Below are 25515 nucleotides of genomic sequence, written 5' to 3'. Positions count from 1 at the left end.
TATATATATAGTTTTATTATTTTATAGAACTTTAACATAAATTGACATATTATATATATACCATTATTGATATATGTGTCTAATTAAATAAAAACGCCGTAGATAAAATTTTAATTACATTAATAATTAACACCTTTACCAAGCTTTATGTGACAGCTCTAATCGAAATATCTTAAATACGTATATCTTTTATTATAAGCTATTTATTGTAGCTCGCCGTCTTAATCTTTCGCCGTTTTTCTATTATAATATACAATATCCACGAGTAAAAGTCTGCTTCGATGAGAAAATGCGCCATTTTGTTTCCCACGTTAAAAAACGGCGTAGGCGCACTCTATAAAATAAAATCAAATATGGGATGGTAGCTATCCTGCAACGGCTCTTGTACGCATAACAACGGCCTCAGTATCCTTTCAGGCCAATCACTAAAAGGTCCAGTCTTCCCGCCACGTTACGATTTCAAATGCGCGAGTACAGCTTATGATGTTCTGTTTACCCATAATATTACTAACACTTACTATGCCATCCTACACCGTTGTCCTTTCGATATAGCATTTTCCTTTCGTGCGGCCGCCGGCCCTTTGTTGACCTGCCCTCCGTGCGTTACGCGCCGTCCCTTCTATTAGCCCTTTCAGCAGTCCATACTCTTTGGAATGTGGCGCTGCCTTCTTAGCTAAGTTGGGCCATAGTCGACGTGCATAGTGCGCACCGTCTACTGGCCGTCTTTCTTCGGTGGCCTATCTGCGCTGCCCGCCTCTCCTCGCGTAGCTGTACTACATTGAGTTGCTACTAAATAGTCTGTCACCAAATAGTTGTCGAGGCTCATGCGGGAAGCCCTTTTGTTGTACGTCTGTAACAGAGAGGCGACTGATCCCTGGGAAGGCAGCTGGCGGTCGTTGGCCGCTGCGACGACCAGACGAAAGAAGATCTTCGGCACAAAACCGCGCGACTGTAAGGTGAAGCACGACAAATTCAAGCAAGAACAACCCCGCGGCCGCTGCTGCTACTGCCAACGCCACCTCACGTGTGCGCTTGTTATTCGTAAGCATTGGACAAGTGTCGGCCCGTCGGTCGATCCGTCCATAGTGTGTCAGAAGTTAAGAGACTGACTCGTGTAACAACAAAAATTGTCGGAAACGGTGTGCTGCCGAATAGCAATGGATCAAATGCTAGCCATTGTAAAAGAGGTCATGGAAGCAGGGAAAAGTGCTTGATCTTGGTTGTAGTGTAAGTAGTAGGTGTAGCTGCAGCTGGTGGTGCGTGATTCAGTAGATCGCAATGGGGTCCTCCGACTCGAACGATAACAATGGTGAGTTCTATAAAACAGAGTATATTGATGTTGCTGTCTCTCTGAATGTGTGTATGGGGGGAGGGGGTCAACTAGGCAACCAGCTACCTATATACGGTAAATATATGTAGCAGAAACCTTACATCGAGTAAACACATAGAATAAATTAGCTCTTCCAGAGTATCTAACTACCTCTAATTTCCAAAGGTAGAATCAATGGATTTCAGTCAGAGCTACAGTCAGAGCTGTTTCCTGAGCCCCGTTTCCTCTCTCAAAGGCTTTCCTGTAAATATGCTATAAGTCTCAGTCGATAGTCGAACAAAAAAAAACTCTGTAGAGAAGGAGTCTGGTTAAGCAATCGATGTGTTGATACATCCACGCTGTTTTCGCCGTCCGCATCACGAAAACCTGGCAGGTTTCTTTTCTAGTGTTATATTATGATGGCTGTGTATCAGCGTCAAGAAAATTTTCGCGCACTATACCGCAAATCTTAGATTAAGACAAGTAAGAAACGCGAATTTGGTGTCATAGCAATCTCACTGTGAACACTCTCTGTTGAGAAGGCAGCAGCGGGATCAAATATGTTTTGCTTTAACCAAACGTCTAGAGATTTGAAGCTTCTATTGTTCCTGTTCAAATAGTGGGAGCTGATTTCCCTAGTTTGTCCGTGAAGTATTATGGCATTATGGAGTAGTCGATTGTCTGCATACGGCGTTACCAGCATGATCGCGGCGATTGTACCGCAGTACATTGATTAAATGTTTGTAGAAACAGTTGCCAGTCATTTCTAAAGTGCAAAACGACTCCGTGTAGCGTATTCACAATCGCTTACGAAGCGGCCGACATTGAAGCACATGAGATGGCTGGGGTTGTAGCAGAACCCCGCTAAACTGGCAGCCAGTGATAGTTTTCAACTGTGCCTCGACACGTATGTTCTGCCCTCTTACGGCTTCCGTTGCGCATCTTCAGTAACGATATGGCATGGAATATTAGCACGCATATGATTCGTCTGCTGCGTCCTACGTTACTGGGCGCAAGTAACACATCTAATACGGAGCCTTTTTGCAACAGGAAGCTGTCGTAGCTGCTGGCGCAACGAAAATATGCTTTTTTTTAGTCATACATTAAGAACAGTCTGTTATTAGTAAGAACGGCAATTACTCAACTCATGAGTTGGTGTTTAAATGTATTTCTTAAAAAGAACAGCTTGATTTGAAAATCCGTATCGAGTCGACGAACCGCTAAATGTTTTTTTCGTTTCTTCGTATAGATGGTGACGATAATTTGACTCAGCTAAAAAAGTCTTGAATTTGACGGAACCAAATGAACTAAAGTACGAAAGTCTGAGGTTCTGCTTTCATAGAAATCGAGTAAGCCGAATTTCCTCTATGAAGAATATATCCATTAGCGATTGCCGATTCACCCTAAGGCACAAACGTATGGTCTACATCATATGTATGTACGCGTGTCATTTGCCTGCCTAAGAAAATGTCCAAATAGCCCGCCGCAATCGCTGTTGCTTCGAACTCGTTTCTCGCAAATACTCCAAACGTTGTATGACATTATCATAGGTTTAGTTAATGGAAATGACGACATACGATTCTTACTCTATCTACTTAATGGGAATGACTGAGATGCTGGTCTGTGTGTGCATCAGTGTTCATAATTATATTACTATACCATACAATGTTTCTTTGGAAACGAAACTTCTCGTTTCAATAGATATAATAATCCAACACAGTGGAAGGCCGTCTTTGCTTTGAACGACTAGTTCTCAGGAAATTAGATTCCTGCTACAACTCACTTTCGTAAGGCTATCCAAAAAATTACTTATTTATTTGATCTTTACTTTGGCCTGTTTTGCACATGCTTAAAGCTACTTCACAATGAGGCTATCTGATAATCGTTATCTTCATTTGTAGGATGGCTTTTGCCATGCTAAATACTAAATGCGTAAAAACTGCTTTCCTTGAATTTAATTTCATCTTACTTACACATTAGCTTACATAATGTATAAAAGCATGCGCACTAAACATTACTTATGCCAATTATCTCAGTGTTAGTTAATTTCGCCTGCTTCTGATTTATGAGAATGTACGAAAGTTTCAATAAGAACACAGGCGTTTCTGTTGTTTTGATCCATTATCTAGCGATGGTGTCACTTCGATTCATCCTGATCATTTTGGTACTTCGTGAAAATCATGTTGAACTTGTAACTATTGCCTCGACGGTATTGTCATTTACGCAAGTGACTATCGGGTATAGCGGGCAAAGCGAAATGCCTACCAATAAAAACCGCAATATAGACACTTCAAATGAACCCGATTTGAGTGTAAGATTCTGCCAAGACCTCACAATTTTCATATTCTTAGAACAAGTACTATATACCAATATTGATTATATTTAATAGTTACGCTTCAAACAGTATACTAAATTCGATAGCCACGGGTATATATGAAGAGACTAGCACGTTGAAAGAAATCCGCGTCACTGGCTTGTCACAGCATATTCTAGTTAGGCAAGTTGTTATGTAGCGTGTCATTTGTGAAAAATCTTTGACCTGCCTGTCGTTATAGCTGAATAATTGATAAACCACTTTTCGGCCTAGAGGTCACTAAATTTCAGCCGGCACTAAATTTTCTTGCAAAAGTTTTGGGTTTTATGCAGCAGTCACGGTTAGAATGGTGCAATGATATCCGTTTAGTTACATATAAAGTAATTATCGTAGGGCTTTGTTGAGCGATCAAATTAAGCACTAATTGCAAGCGGGCTGAGTCAGATAGATAGATGATCGTTTACTGCCAGGGTTCCATGGCCAGTGTTTGCCCAATACATTTCTCCCTATGCGCGTCCCTAGATGGAATAAAGTTCGTTAGTCAGATCGTTTTGCTAATAAACAAATACGAATCATAGTGACTAACGTTGAATCAAAGCTGACCGATGAACGACAACTGACATTTTTTTAGCTTTCTAACTAGAATCAAGCTCGTCTGTCGCGAATAGAAGACGTATGGTGAGTTGTATCGCTTGGCCGACATTGAACGGTTACGTCGACCATTGCCTTCACCCGGAGCGAGGCACTTTAGTGGTTCGCTTGTGAAATATATCGGTAATACTACATGTCTAATAATACCTAGTTAGGTGAACGTCAGTATGGCGGCGCTGCGTCAATCTAGTGTAGCATAATTGTTTGAAAATTTATTACGAACTGCTGCGAGTATCCGCCTTCAATACCTGCTTAGCTGGATATAACCTGCTCATTTACTGCCGGTCTATTAAATGGAATTTCAATGAATCATCCGTAAAGCAGGAACAAATAAAGTTACTTCCAATCCATACCAGCAGCATATATTCACAGGCTTGATTATTTGTATGTATCTTTTATTAACGTCTAAAAATGTCGCTCTAAGAGAAGTATTAAACAGAACCTAATTAAGCGCATTCACTCACGGAAGGGTGATCCTCGCAGCTAGCGTTCCAGGCCGTCCCCGGACATTACCGTTTTGCTATCCATTAGACGTTCAACAAAGTTATGAGTTTTGCTCGTGATTCTCGGTGGCTACATATTTATATATTCAATGAAACTGGTAGAAAAAAAGACGCAACGGAAAGGCACTACGCGTTAAGAAGTATTTTTTCTAACGAGCTATTGCGAAGCTTGTCGACCATCGACAATTTGGCGACTGCAGAAGCCCATTATCATGAAGTCATTATCGCAGAGAGAACGGCAGCCCCGGTGAAACAAGTCTAACAAGGATATGGTCGATGGTTAACGTTCTTGCATTCGGCTTTCGTTCAAGTTTTCATCATTATCATTCAAGTTTTCGCCCGCGCCATTTATCAAATTCGTGGTCTGGGCAGCCTTTACTGTCGACGCGTTCGGGAAGATCTCCACACGTGTAATGAACAAGAAAGTATTACAGAGATAATGGAGCCGAACGAAGATGCGTTGCTCTGCTAACGGCGAACAGTCACAGCTTTCTCGTAGTAGTCTTCAGTATTTGTGGACGAACAAGAACAACAATTGTTGCCTTTGTGACTCGAATACGTTATGCCCATAGGGTAGCTGCATAGAAGAAAATTGATTTCAGGTATAACGCGTGTTGAATTTGTAGGTGGCGCTCTTTGAACAAAGATTTGAGTGGTCCGTCGCCGAGAGAAATCTCGTTAATTGAAAGCTTCGTTTCGTGCGTAAGCGATTAGTTATAATAGTTGATTAAATAAAGGTAAATCATATCATCGGCAACGCACGTTCCAAAAAGTAATACTTTTGATTGGTTTGGTAAATTTCGTTCATTTTTTTTTTTCACTAAAAGTTCTAACCTTTTTGCTCATATGAGTGCCTGCGCGTAACAGGTTGGACCGGTTATTTTGGGCTCACCTAAGAACACTGATTTAGCCATGAAAGCGATCAAGGAGTATTTTCAACATCCTGTTCAGGAGTGTCATTCAGCAAAGAAGTGGTGGGTGTAGTCTAATCATCAGGCTTTGTGTAAAACATAGGTCAATTTAGTGAGAGCTGACGTATGAACCGCTAATCTTCGACGATGATATGAAGATCACTATCGCGAGAGCCTCATGTCTCAGATACAAACGTCAACAAGTGTGAATACAGGGAATTAATTGAACTACAAGGCCTTACAGTTGATTTATGTCGGGTATGGTTATTTCACTGAAACTGCAACGCTTGCACCTTCAGTAAGAAACCCAGATTATTAAGACCTATTTGGAAATAAACTAAATAAAGTTTGGTTTCAGTCAGCCCCCTAAATCATCCGCCCTTCTCCTCATCAGGTCCTTACAGGACTTCAAAACAGTATTATTCTTCACGCTGTTAGCGGTAGGTGCATTAGAAGAAGGGCGAACTAACTGTACCTGTCTTTCGAAGAAGTGGAGATACCAAAGACCTCGGAAAACCGTATTTAGCGGAGGAAACATGCTTAATGAAAAGAGTAAATAATTAAGCAAATACACTTAGTCGGATTAGATACGTTAAGCAGAACGTCAGGTGCATCAGGATATTACTGCGCATTCGTGAACCTGTATGCTATTCTGGCCCATAAAAATAAGAATCAACTAAGTTAAAAAATCTATCCGTGTGCTTGCAACTTCACTACTCCATGGCTAATACTTACTTCGAACTTGGGCAACATAAACGCGCTGCTAACCAAAAATATCAAGTAAATAAACAAATTACTCATCAATGTATGGAGCTCTAAGTAGTAATTAATTTTTTTTCAAGAACCGGGTTTCCTTTTACTTTACCAGCGATTAGCAGCTAACATCTATGAATAGGCCTATTTACAGAACGTTGAGTAGCGATCTGAGACAATATGATTATTACCAATAGAAATCTGCGTTCACCTTTTGGCTTTAAAACACTAGGTTTTAGGTATCAAAGCAATCTGTCCGCTAACCCGAAATTCGTCCAACATGACCGGTCTGTAACGGATTTGGAGATCTATTCTTATTAGCATCAGCCTTACCTTATGTGCAACAGAGCACATGCAACACTTTTTAATTGGACCTAAAGTAGCTTGTAGACTCGGGTCGAATAAAATTCTCGATTACGTTGAAATATTGCAATAGTGCTGCATTCTGATGTGTTGTTATCTTGAACACAATATTATCAGGTTATGCATGATACTTTTTGCATTTATTCAGAACTCGAGCCATAATAGAACTAAGGAACCCACACCTTAGACTTAATCTATTTTTCATCAGCCAATCTTACTATAGCCTACCGGCGAAGGTCTGTAGTGATCTTCTTTAATATTGAAAAGAAATATTTATTCGACACTCAAACGGAGCATCTATGCCGTCCCAGTGGGCCATGGATTAGCAGGAAATACACCTGTAAACACTAGCAGGTATTTCTAGCGGGCGGCGGCAATTTTCCTCTTCTATTCTTTTTCTGCATGGTGTTGCCGTTTCTTGGTCAGCCCATTCTGAAATATCATCACACTTATCTATCATTTCACTGCTTTGTCCGATTTTTGCCCCGCCGATCAAAGTATTCTGTCTGATTTCAATATCTTCCGAAATCTCTCAGCGGATCTCGATAAAATGTATACTGATACACTTTAGAAATAGTTCTTAGCCAAACTGCGTGTCCTCCATCCATTGAAACGTCTTCAAAGCGTTGAATGGAAGGGTATCCGCGCAAATACTGCCATTGTGATTCTTTCTGAGCGGCCATTGGTGTGCTCGATCATTTCTTGTATCCGGACGTTAATGGAAGTACAGTTGTTCCTGTTTAAAATTCAGCTAATTCAGCTGGCGTGATTGCCCTGTCACCTTGAACGATCACACATGGATCGGCAACATGTTGTAGCATGTAACAGTCCATGATCTGTACAAGATATACGCATTGATATACACAGACACACACAAAAGTAGATTCAAGTCACTCATCTAAACAGTTATTGGTTTGTCACTGTCAGTAATAAGTAAAGAAGTTTTCTTCAGACATATTAACATACACATATTAAATAACACTATACTGAAATAGTGTTTGTCGATAACAAAATCGCCTAAGCCTGCTTGCTCGCTTAAAAACAAATCAAATTATGCTTCTAATCTCGTTAGAGCTTCTCTAGAAATGCTTTCTCAAATTCAACACTCGACACGAACTCGTACATGGGTCACTGTGCTTGTCAAACTGTGCCGTCATGTGAGTTCAAAGGATGTTCACATTTTCTGCGACAACCACAAATAGATCCACGGCGTACAAGATACGCTGCAAGTGAAGGAAAACTTCCCTGCCGACGATGTGCTATTTATAAGCTTTTCCATGACACGCCCATGTCCTTAACTGACCGCTGCGTTAGCCCAAATGTTCTGTGATTTTTTTTCTTGCTAGTTAGAACTTTGTCAGAGCCGTGTTGGCGAATGTTTGCTGTTGTGGGATAACCAGACCCGTTGAACGCATAACGCGAGTACCGATTAGATAGGAACAAACAATACTCTTACATCGACCGTTATGTGTTGTGCTATGGCGTTTTCCCATACGCTTGCAATTTTCGTCCGTTATCGAAATATTCGTTTTCATCAGTTCATCTTTACACAATTAAAGTAAGGATCAGACAGCGATATGCGACATGGCGCTGAGCTATATACTATAACTGCAATCAGAGAAATCACTATAGGTTATTTTTGCAAAGATAGAAGAAAATCGTTGAAGCTTTTCTTTGTAAATGTTACTAGACCTTTTTTGATTCGTTTTGATAAATGTAAACAAAAGGCTACTAAGAGAGTTGGACGGTAATAGTTCGTCGTATTTCTGCACGGTGTTTTTCTTCATTTTAGGGGGAGTACCTATGCAGGGTGGAACAGCTCAAACATTGGTTCGGCGTTTGCAGATTTCGCCTCCAGGGGAATTCTTCATTGCAGGAAATAGCCCAGTCAATCGAACGCCCACTTCGGATTTCGTACAAGCTGTCAAAACCGTTCGTATATCTGATGTCAAAATTGGACTGGTAATTATTAGTTTTGACCTAGATAATTTGTTCTAGATCATTGTAATCGAGACAAATCATTGTAACATATGATGCACCGCCTTAATGTGTGTATACTTGAGCGACAACACCTAACCATACATTAAACCCTGTCGACTGAAACTATAAATCCGATTTAGAAGAGCAAAAAAAACTATGGCTCGGTCTTCTCAACACGGACTATAGTACCATTATTGTAAATTTGTTAATTCATTTGGTAAATGTGTAATTGTATCTGTTGCTCACCAATTTTACATCTACATCAACGTATGTATTAGCCAAATAAGAAACATTCAATCTAACTTCAGGTACCGCAGATACATGATGTAGAAAACTTGAATATACCAATATTGCGTAAATTAACAACGCTTTCAAGGAGTCCAGAAGCCCTTTCGGCAACAGAGGAACGCCAGTGTGGCTTGAAGGTGAGATTAAGTGGAGAAGTAAAAATAACTTAGTTAACGTTTCTTTTTTTTTGTTTATTCGAGCACATTGACGTTCAAGGACATTTCCTACCTACTATTGTCTATATTGAATAATTCGTTTCCCGTTGAGCTTGAGTATACGAACTATGTTTTCGCGCGTCAAAGTGAAGCGTGCATCAAACATTGGTAAACCTTGGGATAAATAGGAGCAGTTGTTGTGAATTCGAGTCAACATGCTATGCAGCCAGCATTCTAATTGCGAAACAAGCGGAACTTTCTTTTAATTTGGTAGATTTTACACATTTACATTAGTTGAAACGCATCCATATGCCATTTTTAAAAAGAGCTGACAGCCGACTGCTGTTACTTTAAAGTAACGCTGCGTTCTTTTGTTCTCACAAATTTGCGTCGTAACGAATCATATAGAAAATTTCATCATATGACAGCTATCGGCCTGCAGTTGCTAACGCCGAGACGGAAGATCTTGTTGACCTTCTTGTGCGTCCTGATGCCGCTCACGCAGGACAGCATCTTTCATGGTACCTTATGCCGTTGGTGCCTCTTCATTATCTCGGAGAATGGATCAAACACATCATGTGGCTAAGCGCTCGTGCTTTCCCTTGGAAGTACCCTCGTGTAACACCAAATAAGATTATCAATTCGAACACGGTACAGTTGGCCATTACCAAAACCTGTGAACGGGTTAGTAGAAATATCCCTATATATGGTAGCCTATTTTTTCTTGCCAGATACTCTAAAACATCCAGCGTAATTTTGTTCACTACCAGAATACACTTAAACAAACTACTGTCAGACAGACTATTAATTTCCAGCTGACCAACGGCGACCGAAAGGCTCAATTCCTATTTAGCTTTTCTTCTGTTTTCTAAAGTTCGCTACTTTTATTCCGCTCGTTTAGGAAGCAGCCGAACGACGAGATCCAGATGCTTTGATTGGCAACCTTACAGAGGTCGTGTCGAAGGACGCTCGACACTTGCACGTCCGTCGAGCGTGCCAGATACTCGATATGATCGCAGCTAGAACCTCTGTGATTATTCTTCGAATCGCGTCCATTGTTGTCGACCGGATCTTCCAGTCTTGCCTCTCAGGTATATGAGTTTTGCATTTGGCTTTGTTTCCATCTGTGCGTAGTTCTATTACCGATATGATGATTTTGATAATTACTCTGATGGTTAGTTTGTGTTTGATAGCTACTTGGAGTCGAGTCGACTCTTACTTAGCATAATTTATAATAGTACTAGTAGTAATAGATACTGCTAGGTAATTAGGCTTAATTAGTGCTGTTACGTTCCAAACAGAGCATAATCTATAAAAGAGCAAGCTTATGTTCAAGCAAAAACGGTGTTTTCGGAACCTTCGCCCTGTACAGCCTTAGGCCTATGTTATCGTTTTGCAAATTACAATATATTATTACAAATAAAATGCCGTGCTGTGAATTGGCGTGGGAATTTATTGACTGTTGTGGCTCGTTTAGGGATTTACGTTCGTCGAGACCTAGTAGACGAGTTGCGAACCCTGTCGCTAGCGAACCCCGGCGTTCCTGTCGTCTACCTTCCGCTGCACCGGTCTCATTTGGACTATATATTGCTCACGTATATTTTGTGGCTACACGATATGCGCCTTCCACAGGTTAGACTTGCGTAGTGCTGTTTTTTTGACGAACTCAAAAAAATGAGTAGGTATTAATGATATGGCAAATGGAGGTCACTTCCATTGAGAACTTCTACTACGTTCCATCTGACTGGATTTCTATTAAATATCTCATCTTGTTTTCATTTTAGGTGGCGGCAGGCGACAATATTGCTTTACCGGTGTTTAATTTTCTGTTGCGTGGCCTTGGAGCCTTCTTTATACGTCGCAAGATTGACCAGGGTGAAGAAAGCGGAACCATAAGTCAATCTGGCGCCTTGAAGAAAGACTACATCTACAGAGGAGTCCTACAAGAGGTAAATAAGTCTTTAAGCCTGCTTTGCGACTTTAAAAATAAAATCAAAATGAATTTGAAAAAGTAAAAGGCAGCAGTTATTATGGTCGTTGCCAACGTACCATATAATAATGTTTATATAATTTTCCCCAGTGCTTTAGACGTTGTGTTCATGGGTAAAAACGTAAAACTCTACACGTGGTTTTTCGTAAAAGCGTATTAAAATTCATAGTTGGACAGATGCCAAAAACATTGTGATATAAATGTGATGTAAATGAAGTAAAAAAAAAAAGCCAAAAAAAAAGGGATGATTGAAATCGAAATCACGTGCTTGAAACTTGCTAAAACAATATACACTTTGACCGATTTTTTCAATATGTTTCCCTTCCTAGAGAGGAGACCAAAAATATATATTTAACAAATACAACGAACTATAACGAATAGAAGTATTCGTTATACAACAAAACACAGGCTGTTCACTGGGTCTTAGCAGAAATTGCCTTGGATTAAATAGCTTAGCACGTAATAGCTTTCGATGTCCTGCCAGTCTACCTATGTCGAGATATTCATATAGAAATTATTTTCCATATTCAGTACATGTGCGAACTGTTGACTATGGGCCACAGTATGGAATTTTACATGGAGGGAGGACGCTCTCGCAATGGTCGTACGCTTCCAGCAAAGGGTGGACTTCTCTCTGTACTTTTGCACGCTTACCAATCGAGAGCGGTCACTGATGTGATTATTGTGCCCGGTGGAGTCACGTACGATAAGCCGTTTGATGGTCAGTGTTCACTTCAACAGTACGTTATTTTACTATCGGTGTTATATGATAGATATAGAAAAACCACTCAGTAGTGCATCACGTGGCACTGTTACTTGATCTCGTTCAATAATTTTATATACTGTAAACAGAAGTAAGTGACGCACACTTTTTGATGGTTTTCAGGAAGTTTTGCCGAAGAACAGCGCGGTATTCCAAAAACGAAAGAAACATTTAGCGGAGCTATTCGCTCCATTTGGGGGGTGATGTGCTCACAGTTTGGCTCTGTACGTTTGGAGCTAGGCAAGCCCTTCACGCTCAAAGGGTTCCTTGAAGAGAATGTAGAACGCTTTGACCTGCATAAAGTATGTATTCCAGTTCGTATATAAACGTTACTTATAGCGAACAGCCTTAGTCAGTTGTAGCTAAATCTAGTTATACTTTTCGTCTATTTAAAAGCATTCATTGTAAAGCTTACTGACTAAAGTTATTTGCAGGAGTTTGATTTTAGCGGGAGTCATGTGGACAATAACTCAGTGGACGAAACACCGCATCGAACTCAATCCAGTGCGTCACTTGTCAATTCCGCCTCTGAAAGTCAACATAAGATAAATAAACTAACGCACTGTTTGGCTACACAAGTGCTCTGTGCGTCAACATCTGCGCGGGCCTTGTCTGGACCAAGTCTAGTTGCTTTTCTTATGATGACAAGGTTTCGAATGGTAAGCTTCAACATAGTTTGCACTTGAGTGTACCAAAAGTACCACCATTTTGTCTATGGGCCATTGCATTACTAAGCATTACCTGAATTATGTCTAACGCGGTGTTTTGAACTGATAATGACCACATTTGGGTGAAGAGTTAGTTTATATAGCACATGATGTGAAAGAGACTGTCCCTATTTAGACCGTACAAAAGATGTACCCCTCGAAATTTACGAGTTCATTTTAGTCAATCTACGGCTTGCTTTTCACTTTTTTTACGTCCAGCTGGCTCCCAGCATAAAACAAGGTGTGTCTACACCCGGATTCGAACCTAGACTGCAACGTGTCCCTAAGTTTAACAAACAGAACTGGTATTACATTAAAAAATTCTCATCTTGTGGCAATATGCCCATAATTGCTATGAGCCCAGTGATATTGCGAATGTGTGCACTTTCTTGTCCGATTTTCTGCTAATAGCTAGAATTAGCAAAGAAGAAAACCCTCATGATGGGTTATCACAGTATCACTGAAACTCGATTTTCAGGGCTGCCAAGAATTCGAGCTGGTGTCAGCTTTGCACGATTTGTGTACCCTACTGCGCTCTTCGCCAAAACTCCGTTCTCTAACCTTTACTGATCTCAGCACGACTAATCTCAGCCATATTATCAGGTGCGTTACTATTATTATTATCATTGTAATTTTTTAGCTAGACACAATAAATTATGTTCCTGTTGAATAGACGTATACAATAATATACTGACAAGAAAAAGAAGATAGTATTATAATGATTTCTTTTTCTTAGGTACACGGAATGGCTGTTCCCCGATTTGGTGACAATCCGTACACCAGCAACCGTCAATGCTAATGCGGGCAATAAGAAAACATCACCGTATTCTGAAGCCGATTTCCTTTGCAAAGGATCACCGACCGAGTCGTTTGTCGGTGCACACACGGATTCCATTAACGCAGCCTTTGATTTACAATACATAGCAAATCCTGTTGCCGAAGCGTTGATCGGTGAAGCAATACTCGCCGCGGCCTTATTGGCTGTCAAGGCCGAGCAGCATCAGGCTAGTCCTACGTACAGCGTGCGGCGCGGAAGTTGTGCCTCCGAGATAACTGTGAAAGCGTATGTTGAGGAAGATGAAATCGACGGTGAGTGATTCAGTGAAGAGGGCAAGAACTAGTCTGGGCATTGCGTTTAGTGCGTTCCATGTAATCAGCCATTGGCTTCGTTCTATAATTGCACTTTTATACGATAAATGTACACGAATGATTATTAAACCAAACAACCGTTGACTTACTCTGGATTTACGGAAAGAAGTATTCTGCCTTTCCAAGAATAAACAGCTTACGTTAACAAGAAACGTCAACTTGTTTACATTAAAATAATACTAAGGATGAAGTGAAACCGTCTCGAAAAATAAGTTTGTGTAAATAAAGTACAATTAAAAGAAATCTCGCCATTATGAACTCTGTGATAATTTACCAATATGCTTCTCTATTACAGGCAGCCAGATATGCTTCGTCACTTGGTCATCAGTCGAACGGGTTGTGGCAGAACTGTGTGATATTCTTGAAATGGAGTTTGTGTACTTGCAGGAACCCCGAGAAACTTTGAAGACGATGGAAAATGCTAAAAAGGTTCTGGTCAAAGAAGGTCTGCTACTTGCTGGGGATGAAAACAGATTGCCTAGTATACGGTGCGATCTTGAATCCCTTCAGCGTTTAGCGGATCTCAGATCTGGCATCGTCCACCTAATCGAAGGTTGGTTGTATGGTATTGTGTGTCCTAACAACGATGCACACTCTGATCGAGAATAGATATGGAATTTCTTTATCATCAAGGCCGTTTCGAAGTTAAGCAAAGCATATCCTAAAGTCAAACTCCGTTCAATGTTAATTCCTAAAATTGTTCATTTTATCACGCGTGACTAACGGCGTATGCTTGCTTGTTCATTTGTGATGTAGGCTATGCCATTGTGGCTCTGCTACTGCACGGGTCGCGGTCGAATTCCTTCCGTCTCTGTGATCGCTGCCTAGTGAATGAGTGCCTGCGAAATGCTCTTTCAAACGTAAGCATACGTGGCCTGTTAGATCCCTTGAGAAAAAAAAAAAAATATATATATATATATATTAGTGCACATTCATTATTGCAAATATTATATAGGCGATCTACAAGATATCAACCGTGTTCTTCAACAATCAGTTCCCATCAAAAGTAAAGTACCTTGATTAACTCGTTATATGATTAAACTTTTTTTTCAGTGCCAAAAAGGCCTTGTTGAGTATCCTGAAGGGTGCTCAAAGGACATTATACAGAATGCAGTCAAATTATTTATCCGATGGGGCGTACTTGTACCCGCGGATAGCCCGGCTCCAGCACTGAATCACAATGATCTCGTTGAAGCAAAAAGGAGACGGCATTTCCACCTCGGTGAAGAGAGCAGTGTTGACGATTACGATCCAAAGTTACTGCTGAAAGAGCAACAAGGAAAATCAGTCGCGGAGCTGTGCTTCTCTGTGAAGTGTGCATCCAGCCGAATGGATGGTACACACTCTTGCGCTCTCAAGGTTTGTTTCCTATAAACCCTTAAATTTTCATTTCGTCGTGATATTATCTCGAACGCAGTAGCACGAAGATATTAACTGCCGAATCGAAAATTATACCCTGTGCTGGGTGTCTTATAATATTAGGGATATGTTCTCTATGGGCTCAATAGCTGTAGAGGGTAATAGTTTTCATCTTATTGATTCGCTTTTGGAAGGTTTCGTTATTGCGGAGTCATGTTCGTCTTTAATTTTATTTTTCTACAATGTTAATTTTTTCAAGCTTTGGATCCGTTTTCAGATATCGGAAGATTGGATGGACAAACTACCTGGCATTGTTGCTAAGCTGCAAAGGTTTCAAACTCCGTTTGAGTGTCAATAAAAAATATTCGTCAAATGTCATTCTAACATAAATACGCACATCAAACATATACCGAAAATGATATTACTTTTATTCCGGCTTAAGTAGATTGCATGTTTCCGGGTTGAGGGTAGACGATTTGAGGATTAAATGCACGGGCGAAGGTTCAACATGTTCCCACGAAAGGTGTTGTGGTCTACATGCAGAAAACGACGTCATGATTATCTACCTCTAAACGACTTCAATATATCCCCAGAAGCCTTCTTTTAGTATGAGGCCGTATGTAAATCTCTGTTAATATTACCGATACTGAATTGATTGACGTCGAGATACGCTTCAACATTATCGAACCATCCCCGTATTTCTGCGAGCTACTAGCTATATTACCAAATATACTGGTCGAAATAGATGCCAAGAGTCCTGACAAGACACCCATGTCATTATTGCTATTTACGAAGTATCATGCTACATGCCATTGTTTAGGCACAGGTCTGTACATAGGCATCAAACTAATACTTGTTATTTCCAAGTTATCATACGATATGTGCTGTGGCTGGATATGTTATCTAACTGAGTTAGAGGCAAGCGCCTTACAGCAGTCAGTGTTCCTTAAAAAATCGTATGGCGAATGTATAGCAGATTATTAGCTTTTATTCTCTACAAATCCCGGTAGCTTTAATCACGCGGCCGTTCAGAGCACTAGCTAATTGATGTGACGTAGCCAGTCTGACAGGCGCTTACCATTTCGCACTTACTGGCATAAAACATTACATTTGATAAATGTTATACTTGTTATGTAATGTTTCATAATGTAAGTAGTTGTTTTAGTTTGTGTCGTGTTTGAAGGAAGAAGAACGTACGCCGCTGATAAGACCAAGAGATAGTTGGTCTGAAACATTTGGCGTCATTTTTCGTCAGTATACCACCGAGTAAGAACTTTTCGTTTAGATATTTTTATAGCGACGTTAATACCGCTTAATGACTTTAGGTGAAATTTTGCGTGTTTGTGCGAACGAATGAATTTTAAGTTAATGATTTTATTAACGGTTCATTGATCATGATAAAATTACCGATCTATTTACACATGATAGATATAACGTTTGTTCAATGCGCTGTAATAAAATACTTTTGCTTTTCTACTTTGTTTAATGCATTTTTTTATTTGGCTATCGGTGAATAAATTATAAATGTATTTGTGATTGCGCTTATATTCGACCACAAATTGACCCTGAGGGCCTAAACGCGCTCCTTTCTAATCGATGCTTTCCAGGTGGTAGTCGATACAGACGAAGTGCGAAGTTAGAAGTGGTTTACTGCATTAGTATTATTTTAATAAACTTAGATAAAAATGAAAAGATGCATAAACAAGCTTTCGAAGAAATCGAGAGTTAGCTTTCCAAAATATACATGAGCAGTCTTAGGCTGAGTCATTCTACAGCTTCGAAGTTTTTTTTTTTATCAGGAACGTATGTATACACATGGGAGAGAGACAGACAACGTGCAGCCAAAATGTCACATCGCATTTCAAGGAGTCAATGTTTTCAAAAAATGCCGTATATAAATATACGTTTTACTCGACTGCGTCCGACATCAGCCTTTAAGAAATGTTGTGTTAATCGTTCGTTTCTGCAGTTTATGCAGAAACAGCATAGTAGCAAGCAAAAACAGATCACTTTGTTAGCGAAGAATACAGTAGGCCTTTTTGGCCAAAAGTCACTGCGGGGAGGCGAATCAAAGCGCACGAAAAACAGAGCATAGTCCTTGATAAATTTTGAAACTTAGTCAATGCTGCAAATGTCGAAAGCTCGAAAGAATCATGTACGAATATATATACCTTTAGCGTAATTGGTTATGGCGCGCCCATTCAAATATACAGGTCTTCTCAATAAAGATAACAATGCAAAAACATGAAAAGCGTACCAAAAAAGTCAAATCACACGGATTTTTGTACTTGTTCTTATAATAATAAAATCTACGAAAGCCTGAGTTTGACATATCTTGTTGTTAATCAGTATTAACAATTTTTTGAACGAACTATTTGTTGGGGGTCTAATGACCCTGGTTAAAATCACCACTCAGTTTCTCTAATAGAGTAAAAATGGGGCGGCTTCGTTCTAAGGTTTTTAAAAAGAAAAAAAATACAGACATTTTTAGTAAATGTAGTACACAGCATAAGCAGTTTCTTTTAGGAATCATGTATTGTCGTCCCGGTGTTGGCCGAAACAGAAGCAAAGCTGATACTCTGAGTTAGCTTGAACGTAGGCATTGATGCAAAACTTTCTTCCAAAGATTTTTATTTCAAGAAAATATCTATTCACACAGTAATAGTGGTTGTAACCTAGATCGTTCAAAATCTACAATTAGTCCCTATGACCAGAAAGTTTGCTGGAACACGCCCAATCAAAACGCATTATTTAATCAATCGACAAGTGCATTTTGCTACAAAAGAACCTTTTAAAAGTACTATGCCATTCTCCCTTGCATCTCCACCAGAGACACGCAATTTTATCTTCACACACACACAAATAACACCCTTATTCGAAGTTCATCCTTGCAATTACGAAATTGTTTTGAGATGTATGTGCGCCCAATGCATGCAAACAAATTTTGTTAACACCGGAAATTGCTAATCAATTGACAGCTATCTCAGTCATTGAAAACAGCAAATGTTGGTAAAAAAAATGGCACCGAAAATAGCGTGCGAGATCCAGCAGCATCAAATGTTGCTGGCTTGTTTGTGCTGTTTTAAATTTCATCCAGTGTTTCGTACGCATCTATAACCGAATAGGATCCAGAAATAGAGTTCTAACGCACATACGTTTGTAGTAAAGTTAGCAGGTCCATTAGTAATAGCACTAGTTTTGGTTGACTTGTTAAAGGTGCTCTAAGTAAAAAAAAAGCTCGGTGTAGACGTGACTGTTCTATCTCGCCAGTATGTTCTTTACGATTGAATATAGCTTTTTGATCTTAGTCGAACAATAGATAGATGATTTATCATTCTTGACGTTTATTCTCGGACTTGACTTGTTTTTGTTCTGCTTACGTGATATGCGGATGCAGATAACGTATATCAGTGGGTTGTTCTTGAATCACAGATGACTCATAATATTAGTGATTTCTTATCTTTGCGCTGCATTATATGATTGAATTCTTGAAGTGTATGTACATGATAGAAAAATGTCGAATAGAAGGGCATTATTTAATGTAAGTACACCTCATTCGAGCGGTTGGCTACGGTGGCCATTATGAGCACAAGAAGCGTCTAAAGGAAAACAATCGTAGAGCCAATCGCCCGCAGCGCTTAAAGCTTTCCCAGCAAGATCACAACCGTACACTGGCTCATGTGTACATCATTATTCCAAGCATCACTGGCGCGAAGATCACCAGCTGGCTTTAATCGCAAAATTTTATTAGTGGAAAATAGTTTGTTTTTCAATAGGCTGAATCAGCTGTTTACCCAAGTGCGAGCTTGTGATTAAATGCTTAGGTTATAGCTACCTGGTAATAAAAGTATTAAAGATGTGTATCCATTTTAGGGTACGCAATAATGACACAATTTTTTTCTTTGTTTTAGTATGTACGAAGACTGTGATCTGTATTCAACGATGTTTAATGTTTTCGACAATAACTCGTGAAATGGACCTCATGAATAGGTTAGTAAACTGAACCACTGTATACAAATATAGCTATTACGGAATGGAATCTTATAATGATTAATTTCTTTAAATGGGACAAGTATACATCTTTTAAGCATTACATTGAAGTTACGTTACTCGTAATGTTTAGCAACAGCTAAATAATGTCCATTGACAGAGAATAAAAATTTAGGCCGAAATAGTATGATATAAAAACTGTATCTAAATTATCAGCAAAATTTGAATGAATGGAAGCAGTATATTTATATTAAAATGCTTACAAGTAGTTTATCATGCATACTCAACTTTATATATGGTAATTTTTTTCATATATAAATATATATATAATACCCATTAGGGATACGTTTTGTACATCGGCGTATTAATTTTTTATGTTAGCAGCCTTCACTTTACTTTTTTTTTAGTTAGTTTGACATAGCTATGTATTTAATGTGGCAGTTTTTTTTTATGAATTTAGTATTGCTATGGAAACAGAATTTTTCCGTCCATATTGGCATCTTATAAAAACTTGCATATGCTAGTATTTTCTGTATCTTCACCTGTTGTTTTGCGATGTGAATATTTTCAGGCTGTGAGGCGACATTTTATTTGGATCTGGCATAATGCGGCGGTCCCTGGCACCGAGTCAGCGTCAGTTGGCGACAACGCCAGATGCGAAGAGACGTCGCGTATCAACGCCAGCATCCATAGGGAACAATACGTCTTTGCGCACCGAGAACTTCTCCACGGCAGTAAACACTTCAGGGACGATGGGGAAAGCCATGGAGAAGTCGGCCCATGAGCAATTTATCCGTGAACTTCTTGCCAAGCCATTTCGTGTTCCATTGGCAAACTACACGCCGTCCGCAACTACCAAAACCTTAGGTTGTCGGCGACCCTTAGGACCTCGTCCTATGCATGACCCATTTGAAGAAGGTTCTCTTGTTTTGTGGTCACCCGAGCCAGGCCAATCAAAAGAAATGGTGCATGTTGTTGTTGATCCGGCGCTTTCCAGAGTTCTACGACCGCATCAAAGAGAAGGTGTAAAATTTATGTATGACTGTCTTACCGGTGTTCACATTCCCGAGAGCTATGGCTGTATAATGGCGGACGAGATGGGTCTTGGGAAGACCTTACAGACGATTACCGTCCTCTGGACCTTAGTTCGGCAGGGTCCAGTCTATGGACAGTCAACTGTAAAGAAAGCTCTTATAGTGACACCATCAAGCCTTGTGAAAAACTGGGGCAACGAATTAAAGAAATGGCTTGGCGAAAGGGCACGGTACATTGCATTGGAAGGCGGCTCCGGTGCTGCGATCGATGCTGAAATCGGATCGTTTCTAAACAATCGTTGCGTTTCTATTCTTATATTAAGCTACGAAACTCTACGAGTCCACATAGAACCGCTGAAGAATTCGAAAGATGTGGGATTAGTCGTGTGTGATGAGGGTCACCGGCTTAAAAATGCTGATAACCAAACTTATCGGGCGCTTAGTGAGTTGAAAACATCTCGTCGACTGCTTCTATCCGGAACTCCGATTCAGAATGACTTACTTGAGTACTTCTCACTTGTTCATTTTGTTAACAATGGAATCCTGGGCACCGCAGCCGAATTTCGCAAGAAGTTCGAAAATCCCATCCTGCGATCGAGGGACGCGTACTCGACGGAGGCGGAACGTGAAAGGGGTACTGCTAAACTCACTGAGTTGGTAGCCATTGTGAATCGCTGTTTGATACGGCGCACGAACGCCCTTTTGGCACAGTATCTGCCAGTCAAGCACGAGCTAATTGTTTGCTGTCGCCTTACAGACATTCAGAAGGAGGCTTATTTGCGATTCACCCGCACCTATGACGACAAAAGCTGTACAGCATTAGCTGCTATAACATGGCTAAAGAAGATATGCAATCATCCTAGTCTTGTGGACAATCATGTATCGACGAGCAGGAAAACAGAAAAGGCTGATAAAGTGCGAGGACCTGGTGCGAGGGAAAGTATGAAAGGCCCGAAGATCGATCCCGCCGAATCGGGCAAGTTTCTTATACTCGATGGTCTGCTTGCTGCGATTAAGGCAACTTCAGATGACAAGGTCTGCTGGTTGTGATTATAAGATATGGCCGAATTATGTGAGGTTGAGCTTGAAAAGGACATGTTTTAGTGTTTACATACTTATTATAGTGCATGTAAAATTGCAGGACATTAACAGTACACCGCTGGACAACTTGTGGGTCGAATCACTAAATAGAACAATGTCTCTTTGACCATTGCTATTGAAGTCAAATGTTACCTGTAAAATCGAAACGTTGAACTTGTCCTCCGTGATTTTGTCCGCGTATACCATAAAACGAGCTTCTGTCGAGGTTGAAAATAATGTTTCTAAATATGTCTTGCTCTATCTCAGGTAGTTATCGTGTCCAATTATACGCAGACAATGGAGTTATTCGAACAGTTATGTCGTCTGCGAGGCTACGGGTACGTCAGGTTGGATGGGTCAATGTCGTCAAAGAAACGCGATCTCCTTGTAAGCCAGTTCAACGACCCGCAATCTCCAGATATGGTCAGTTGATAGTTACCTCACAAAACAAAGATACATATTGGCAAGCAATTTTCGCGACACTCGTTTTACTCAATCTTAATTGCGTTCTGGGGTATTTCGATATTTCCGTTATGATGCTGCAACGCTCTCAGTTGTCAATATATGAAGGCATAAGAGAAAAAACAGATATTAAAGACGGAAGTAATGCTACAAAATCAATTTTCTTCGCAATCATTTAGGTGTTCCTTCTTAGCAGCAAGGCTGGTGGATGCGGGCTGAACATAGTTGGTGCTAATCGGCTGGTAATGTTCGACCCGGATTGGAACCCCGCAAGTGATCAGCAGGCCATGGCACGCGTTTGGAGAGATGGCCAACAGAAGGCTTGTTTTGTCTATCGATTTATTTCAACAGGTTTGCGCTCATGACAATACCTAGAGCTAAACTGTCTGCTTGGTGATATTGCACAGCTGAGACATGATTGTTTGTTGTTTTTCTCGCAAACTGAATTCAAGAGTAGGAACAGATGCGTTTGCCAAAAACCCTTCGATGGTTGTTTAGCTAAAACCTATGGCTCAGCTAACACGTGAATTCGGCAGGGGTCGAAGCGGGGTTATTTGGTATAGCTGAAATTACGTACGTTAAATATTAGTGTGCCGGATAGCCTACTAATTCTAATTTTAGTAGGACGGACTCATATTATATTGTGCGATTAGAATCCTTGCTTTGTTGTAGCTTCCGTTCATCTGACAACTTGCCTATCGTTAAAGATGCGCCTGTGAGCTTGAACCTTGAAACAACTGTGGCAGGCGCTAATAGGAATTGTACTGCTATCTGACTTTCATATATCGTCCTTTCGTTAGGAACTATCGAAGAAAAAATCTTCCAACGCCAAACGCACAAGACTCTGCTTTCGTCTGTGGTTGTCGATTCGGAAGCTGAAGCGGAGCGGCATTTTTCGGCTAAAGATTTGCGGGACCTCTTTCGATTAGACGAAGAGGAGTTCTATTCGTCGACCCATAGCCAGATAAAATGCACCCGATGTGTCAACAACATCCAAGTAATTTTGAATTGCAATGTACCAACCGTATAATAATAGATTGTCCTGACAATCAGATATTAATACGTTCTATGTATCTTCGTTCCGCAAATATTGTCTTCCCAAGCGAAAGCGATTATTATTGTTAGCGTTGTCATTGTTTTTGTAACTTAAAAGTAAACTGTGAATTCCACACGCAGGTGCGGCAGCCCCCTGAAGAAGCAGATGTCTCATCCGATCTATCGTTGTGGCATCACTATCACTCGTCAAGGCAGTTTAACACTGATGCTGCACTAAAAAAGGTCTGGCAGTTGGGCGTGAGTTTTGTGTTCGCTCAAAGCTCACACAAGCCGAAAAAAGTCCCCTGAGTCACTGAAGTGTTCATGCTTCAAAGGAAACAGGGATGGCAATTTTTTGTTATTGGCAGTATGGAACGAGTAAAGAAAATCCAGCTCGTGTTATTCTGTTGCTGTTTTTAACCTCAACTATTGACGCGTTCAAGCGTTGACGCCAGCGATTTGCGTCGCAAATACGAGGTAATGAAGGTAATCAAATTAGATAGAATAGAAGACCAATGGACAATGTATAACTGAAAAACATGTACTTATCGAAAGACACGCAGCATTCATTGTCTAGGAAAATATCTGAAATTGAATATATCATAAACATAAAGACGCAGTGAAAGCTTTACCAAGCAAAGAACAGTGGCTTGTGCTATCAAATAGGAATAAGGCTCAAATTGAAGATCTAATAATCTACCAATAAAAATCCAGTTATAAGCCTTATAACGCTTGATCTAGCATATAATTCGTCATAGCGTAGCTTAAGAATTGGCATAATTGAAATCTTCGGTGCTGTATATAAATTGACTTCTAAATTTTCCTTACATCATTGTACCAACGAAATTTAAATTGATTCAGTAGGTACTATTAGAATAGTGCTAGCTATAGCGTAAAACCTCGAAATACAAATGAATTTGCTAAAAAAATTGGTATTATTCACTTCTTATAGGAACCGCTGATAAAATATGGTTTTTAGATACATTTGACTGTTGGCTTGAACTGGGCGCATATATGGAGCTATTTTATTTGATGATCCGTATTGGTATCTAGGTATTCATATAATTGTTAGAGCCAAATAGAACCAGATAGAAGGATTGCATACTACGTTCGTCTCTTATTGTTTATTCTAAAAAAATGGTTTTGCGATAGAGTTATTTTCATTTTTTCTCAAGTAGACCCATTCGATTTGTTTATTCCCATTCTCTAATACGGCTGCGACCAGAGATAACAATGCAGGCAATTGATTAGCATATCCTTTTGGCTTTGCTAGAGTTTACCCTCATTTCAAGTATGTAATTAACGTCGACAAGTCAAATGTAACGGAAATATGTTACCAAAGTTAAAAACATTGACAAAAAACTATCCATTTTTCTACTCGGTTATTTATTTGTTGTGCCTTGCTACAGTTTTTGTTTGGTTTATTGGTTGTTGTGCTAGCTGTGGTCTATCCAAATGATCTGACATCGGTTATACGCAGGACGTTAGTTGCTCTAGCCCATTACTTCTGCCGATTGTCACCGAGCGAAAGTCGTTATTATTCTATGACTGTCAATATAATCATGACTGTCTTAACGATATCTATTATATATAGAAGCTGGGAACGTTTTTGTTTTTTGCGATAAGCTCAACTACTATTAGTTGTTAAACTTGTTCCGTAGAGCTGTCTGTTTGCCGTACCTTTGTTACATGTCTTCTATTCAGCGCTATGATTATCAGTACTCTAACTATTACTGTCAGTGTTTTCTGCATAGAAAATTGTCGTTATTTTTCTCTGCTCGATCACTAATGTGACCGTGTGTTTTTGATGCTACTTTGCTCGTGCACTTAGATGAGAACGTTTCTAAACGCCTTCGATAGCTTTGTATCGCTGTAAGGCAGGCAGTTGAATTGAAGCCAGCATAATGAGACAAATTTAGTTCAGTAGGGTAGCTTTGGGTAAGACTGTTTTTTCTGGTCGTGAACCAGGAGAATCAACAGCTGCTGTAGCTCAAAGGCGAAAAGATTAACCCATTCCTTGTTTGTAGAGCTCTAAAACTAAGCTTAGAACTAGTTAATCCTAGTGAAACCGGCAAATTGTCATGGAGTGATTTTCCCGGTCGTATTAACGAAAAAGTCAAACGCCATAACGATGTGTACCGGTTCAAAAAGCAGACGTGTAGGACTCTCAACATATATAAATAGCTAGTTTTTAAACGTGGATCAAAAAAGGCTCTATAGCGATTTCAGTCTATCTCTGTTGTCTGTATTTACGTACAATGTAGTAAATGCGTAGGCTGTCGCTTGATATTATGATCCATATCGAAGAGATTTCGTTATTTTGGGCTTCAGACTGTGAAAGCAGGCATTCGGGGGCCAACTCAAAGGACTCTAGTCAGTCGAGGGAATAATGGTTTGTCGGATGATTACTTATAAAACCACTTCGAGTTTGCAGATTACATCTCTTTCTGTGAGTATCCTATTCAAAAGGATGCGTTTTACAATATCATTGTCAGCAGTTCATATATAGTACACCATCAGTTAAATGCTATTTGATGGTCCTCTGAATTGCTTTCCTATTTAAGCCAAAATATTTTCTTCGAAACAAAAATCTTCAGCCGTCAACAACTCTCATGTATATGCACGCTCTCTGCATACGTATTTTCGTATTATTCCTACTTAGAAATGTTCACCTAGTACGATAGCAGCCTAACACAGAATCAACTAACACTGCATACGA

The 25515-nt window shown here is 39.9% G+C and overlaps 2 protein-coding genes across 7 annotated transcripts in view; both read left to right on the top strand.

The window, feature by feature from the left end:
* The first annotated feature begins 593 nt into the window (after positions 1-593).
* On the top strand, positions 594-17524 carry LOC111247930 (uncharacterized). Of its 3 annotated transcripts, none has more exons than XM_086983713.1 (16): positions 594-1309; positions 8597-8736; positions 9093-9209; positions 9636-9911; positions 10129-10318; positions 10705-10859; positions 11012-11176; positions 11749-11938; positions 12104-12282; positions 12415-12639; positions 13166-13290; positions 13424-13776; positions 14132-14389; positions 14593-14696; positions 14890-15195; positions 15473-17524. In XM_086983713.1, exons 1-16 carry the CDS (start codon positions 1279-1281, stop codon positions 15551-15553), a joined length of 2895 nt encoding a protein of 964 aa, XP_086839839.1. In that variant the 5' UTR covers positions 594-1278; the 3' UTR covers positions 15554-17524. The 3 variants fall into 3 exon arrangements, with proteins under 3 accessions (XP_086839839.1, XP_022655222.1, XP_022655221.1); XM_022799487.2 differs by having other exon boundaries at positions 8597-8766; positions 9636-9878; XM_022799486.2 differs by having other exon boundaries at positions 596-1309; positions 8597-8766.
* The window catches only part of okr (DNA repair and recombination protein RAD54-like okr), an 11930-nt gene continuing 2773 nt past the window's right edge, over positions 16359-25515 (top strand). The window contains exons 1-7 of one of the 4 annotated variants that reach the window (XM_086983714.1): positions 16359-16461; positions 19107-19185; positions 19757-21254; positions 21567-21722; positions 21941-22112; positions 22562-22758; positions 22938-23532. In XM_086983714.1, coding sequence (XP_086839840.1) covers positions 19791-21254; positions 21567-21722; positions 21941-22112; positions 22562-22758; positions 22938-23105 — 2157 coding nt within the window. In that variant the 5' untranslated portion in view covers positions 16359-16461; positions 19107-19185; positions 19757-19790 and the 3' untranslated portion in view covers positions 23106-23532. Of the gene's footprint in view, positions 16462-18690; positions 18737-18793; positions 18994-19106; positions 19186-19756; positions 21255-21566; positions 21723-21940; positions 22113-22561; positions 22759-22937; positions 23533-25515 lie in introns of those variants that run through there. The other 3 variants (XR_002671888.2, XM_022797310.2, XM_022797309.2) reach the window with 3 other exon arrangements.

This window comes from Varroa destructor, unplaced genomic scaffold, assembly GCF_002443255.2.
Source record: "Varroa destructor unplaced genomic scaffold, Vdes_3.0 BEIS01000003.1, whole genome shotgun sequence".
NCBI classification, from domain to species: Eukaryota; Metazoa; Arthropoda; class Arachnida; order Mesostigmata; family Varroidae; genus Varroa; species Varroa destructor.
This window is presented reverse-complemented; position numbering and strand designations above follow the sequence as displayed.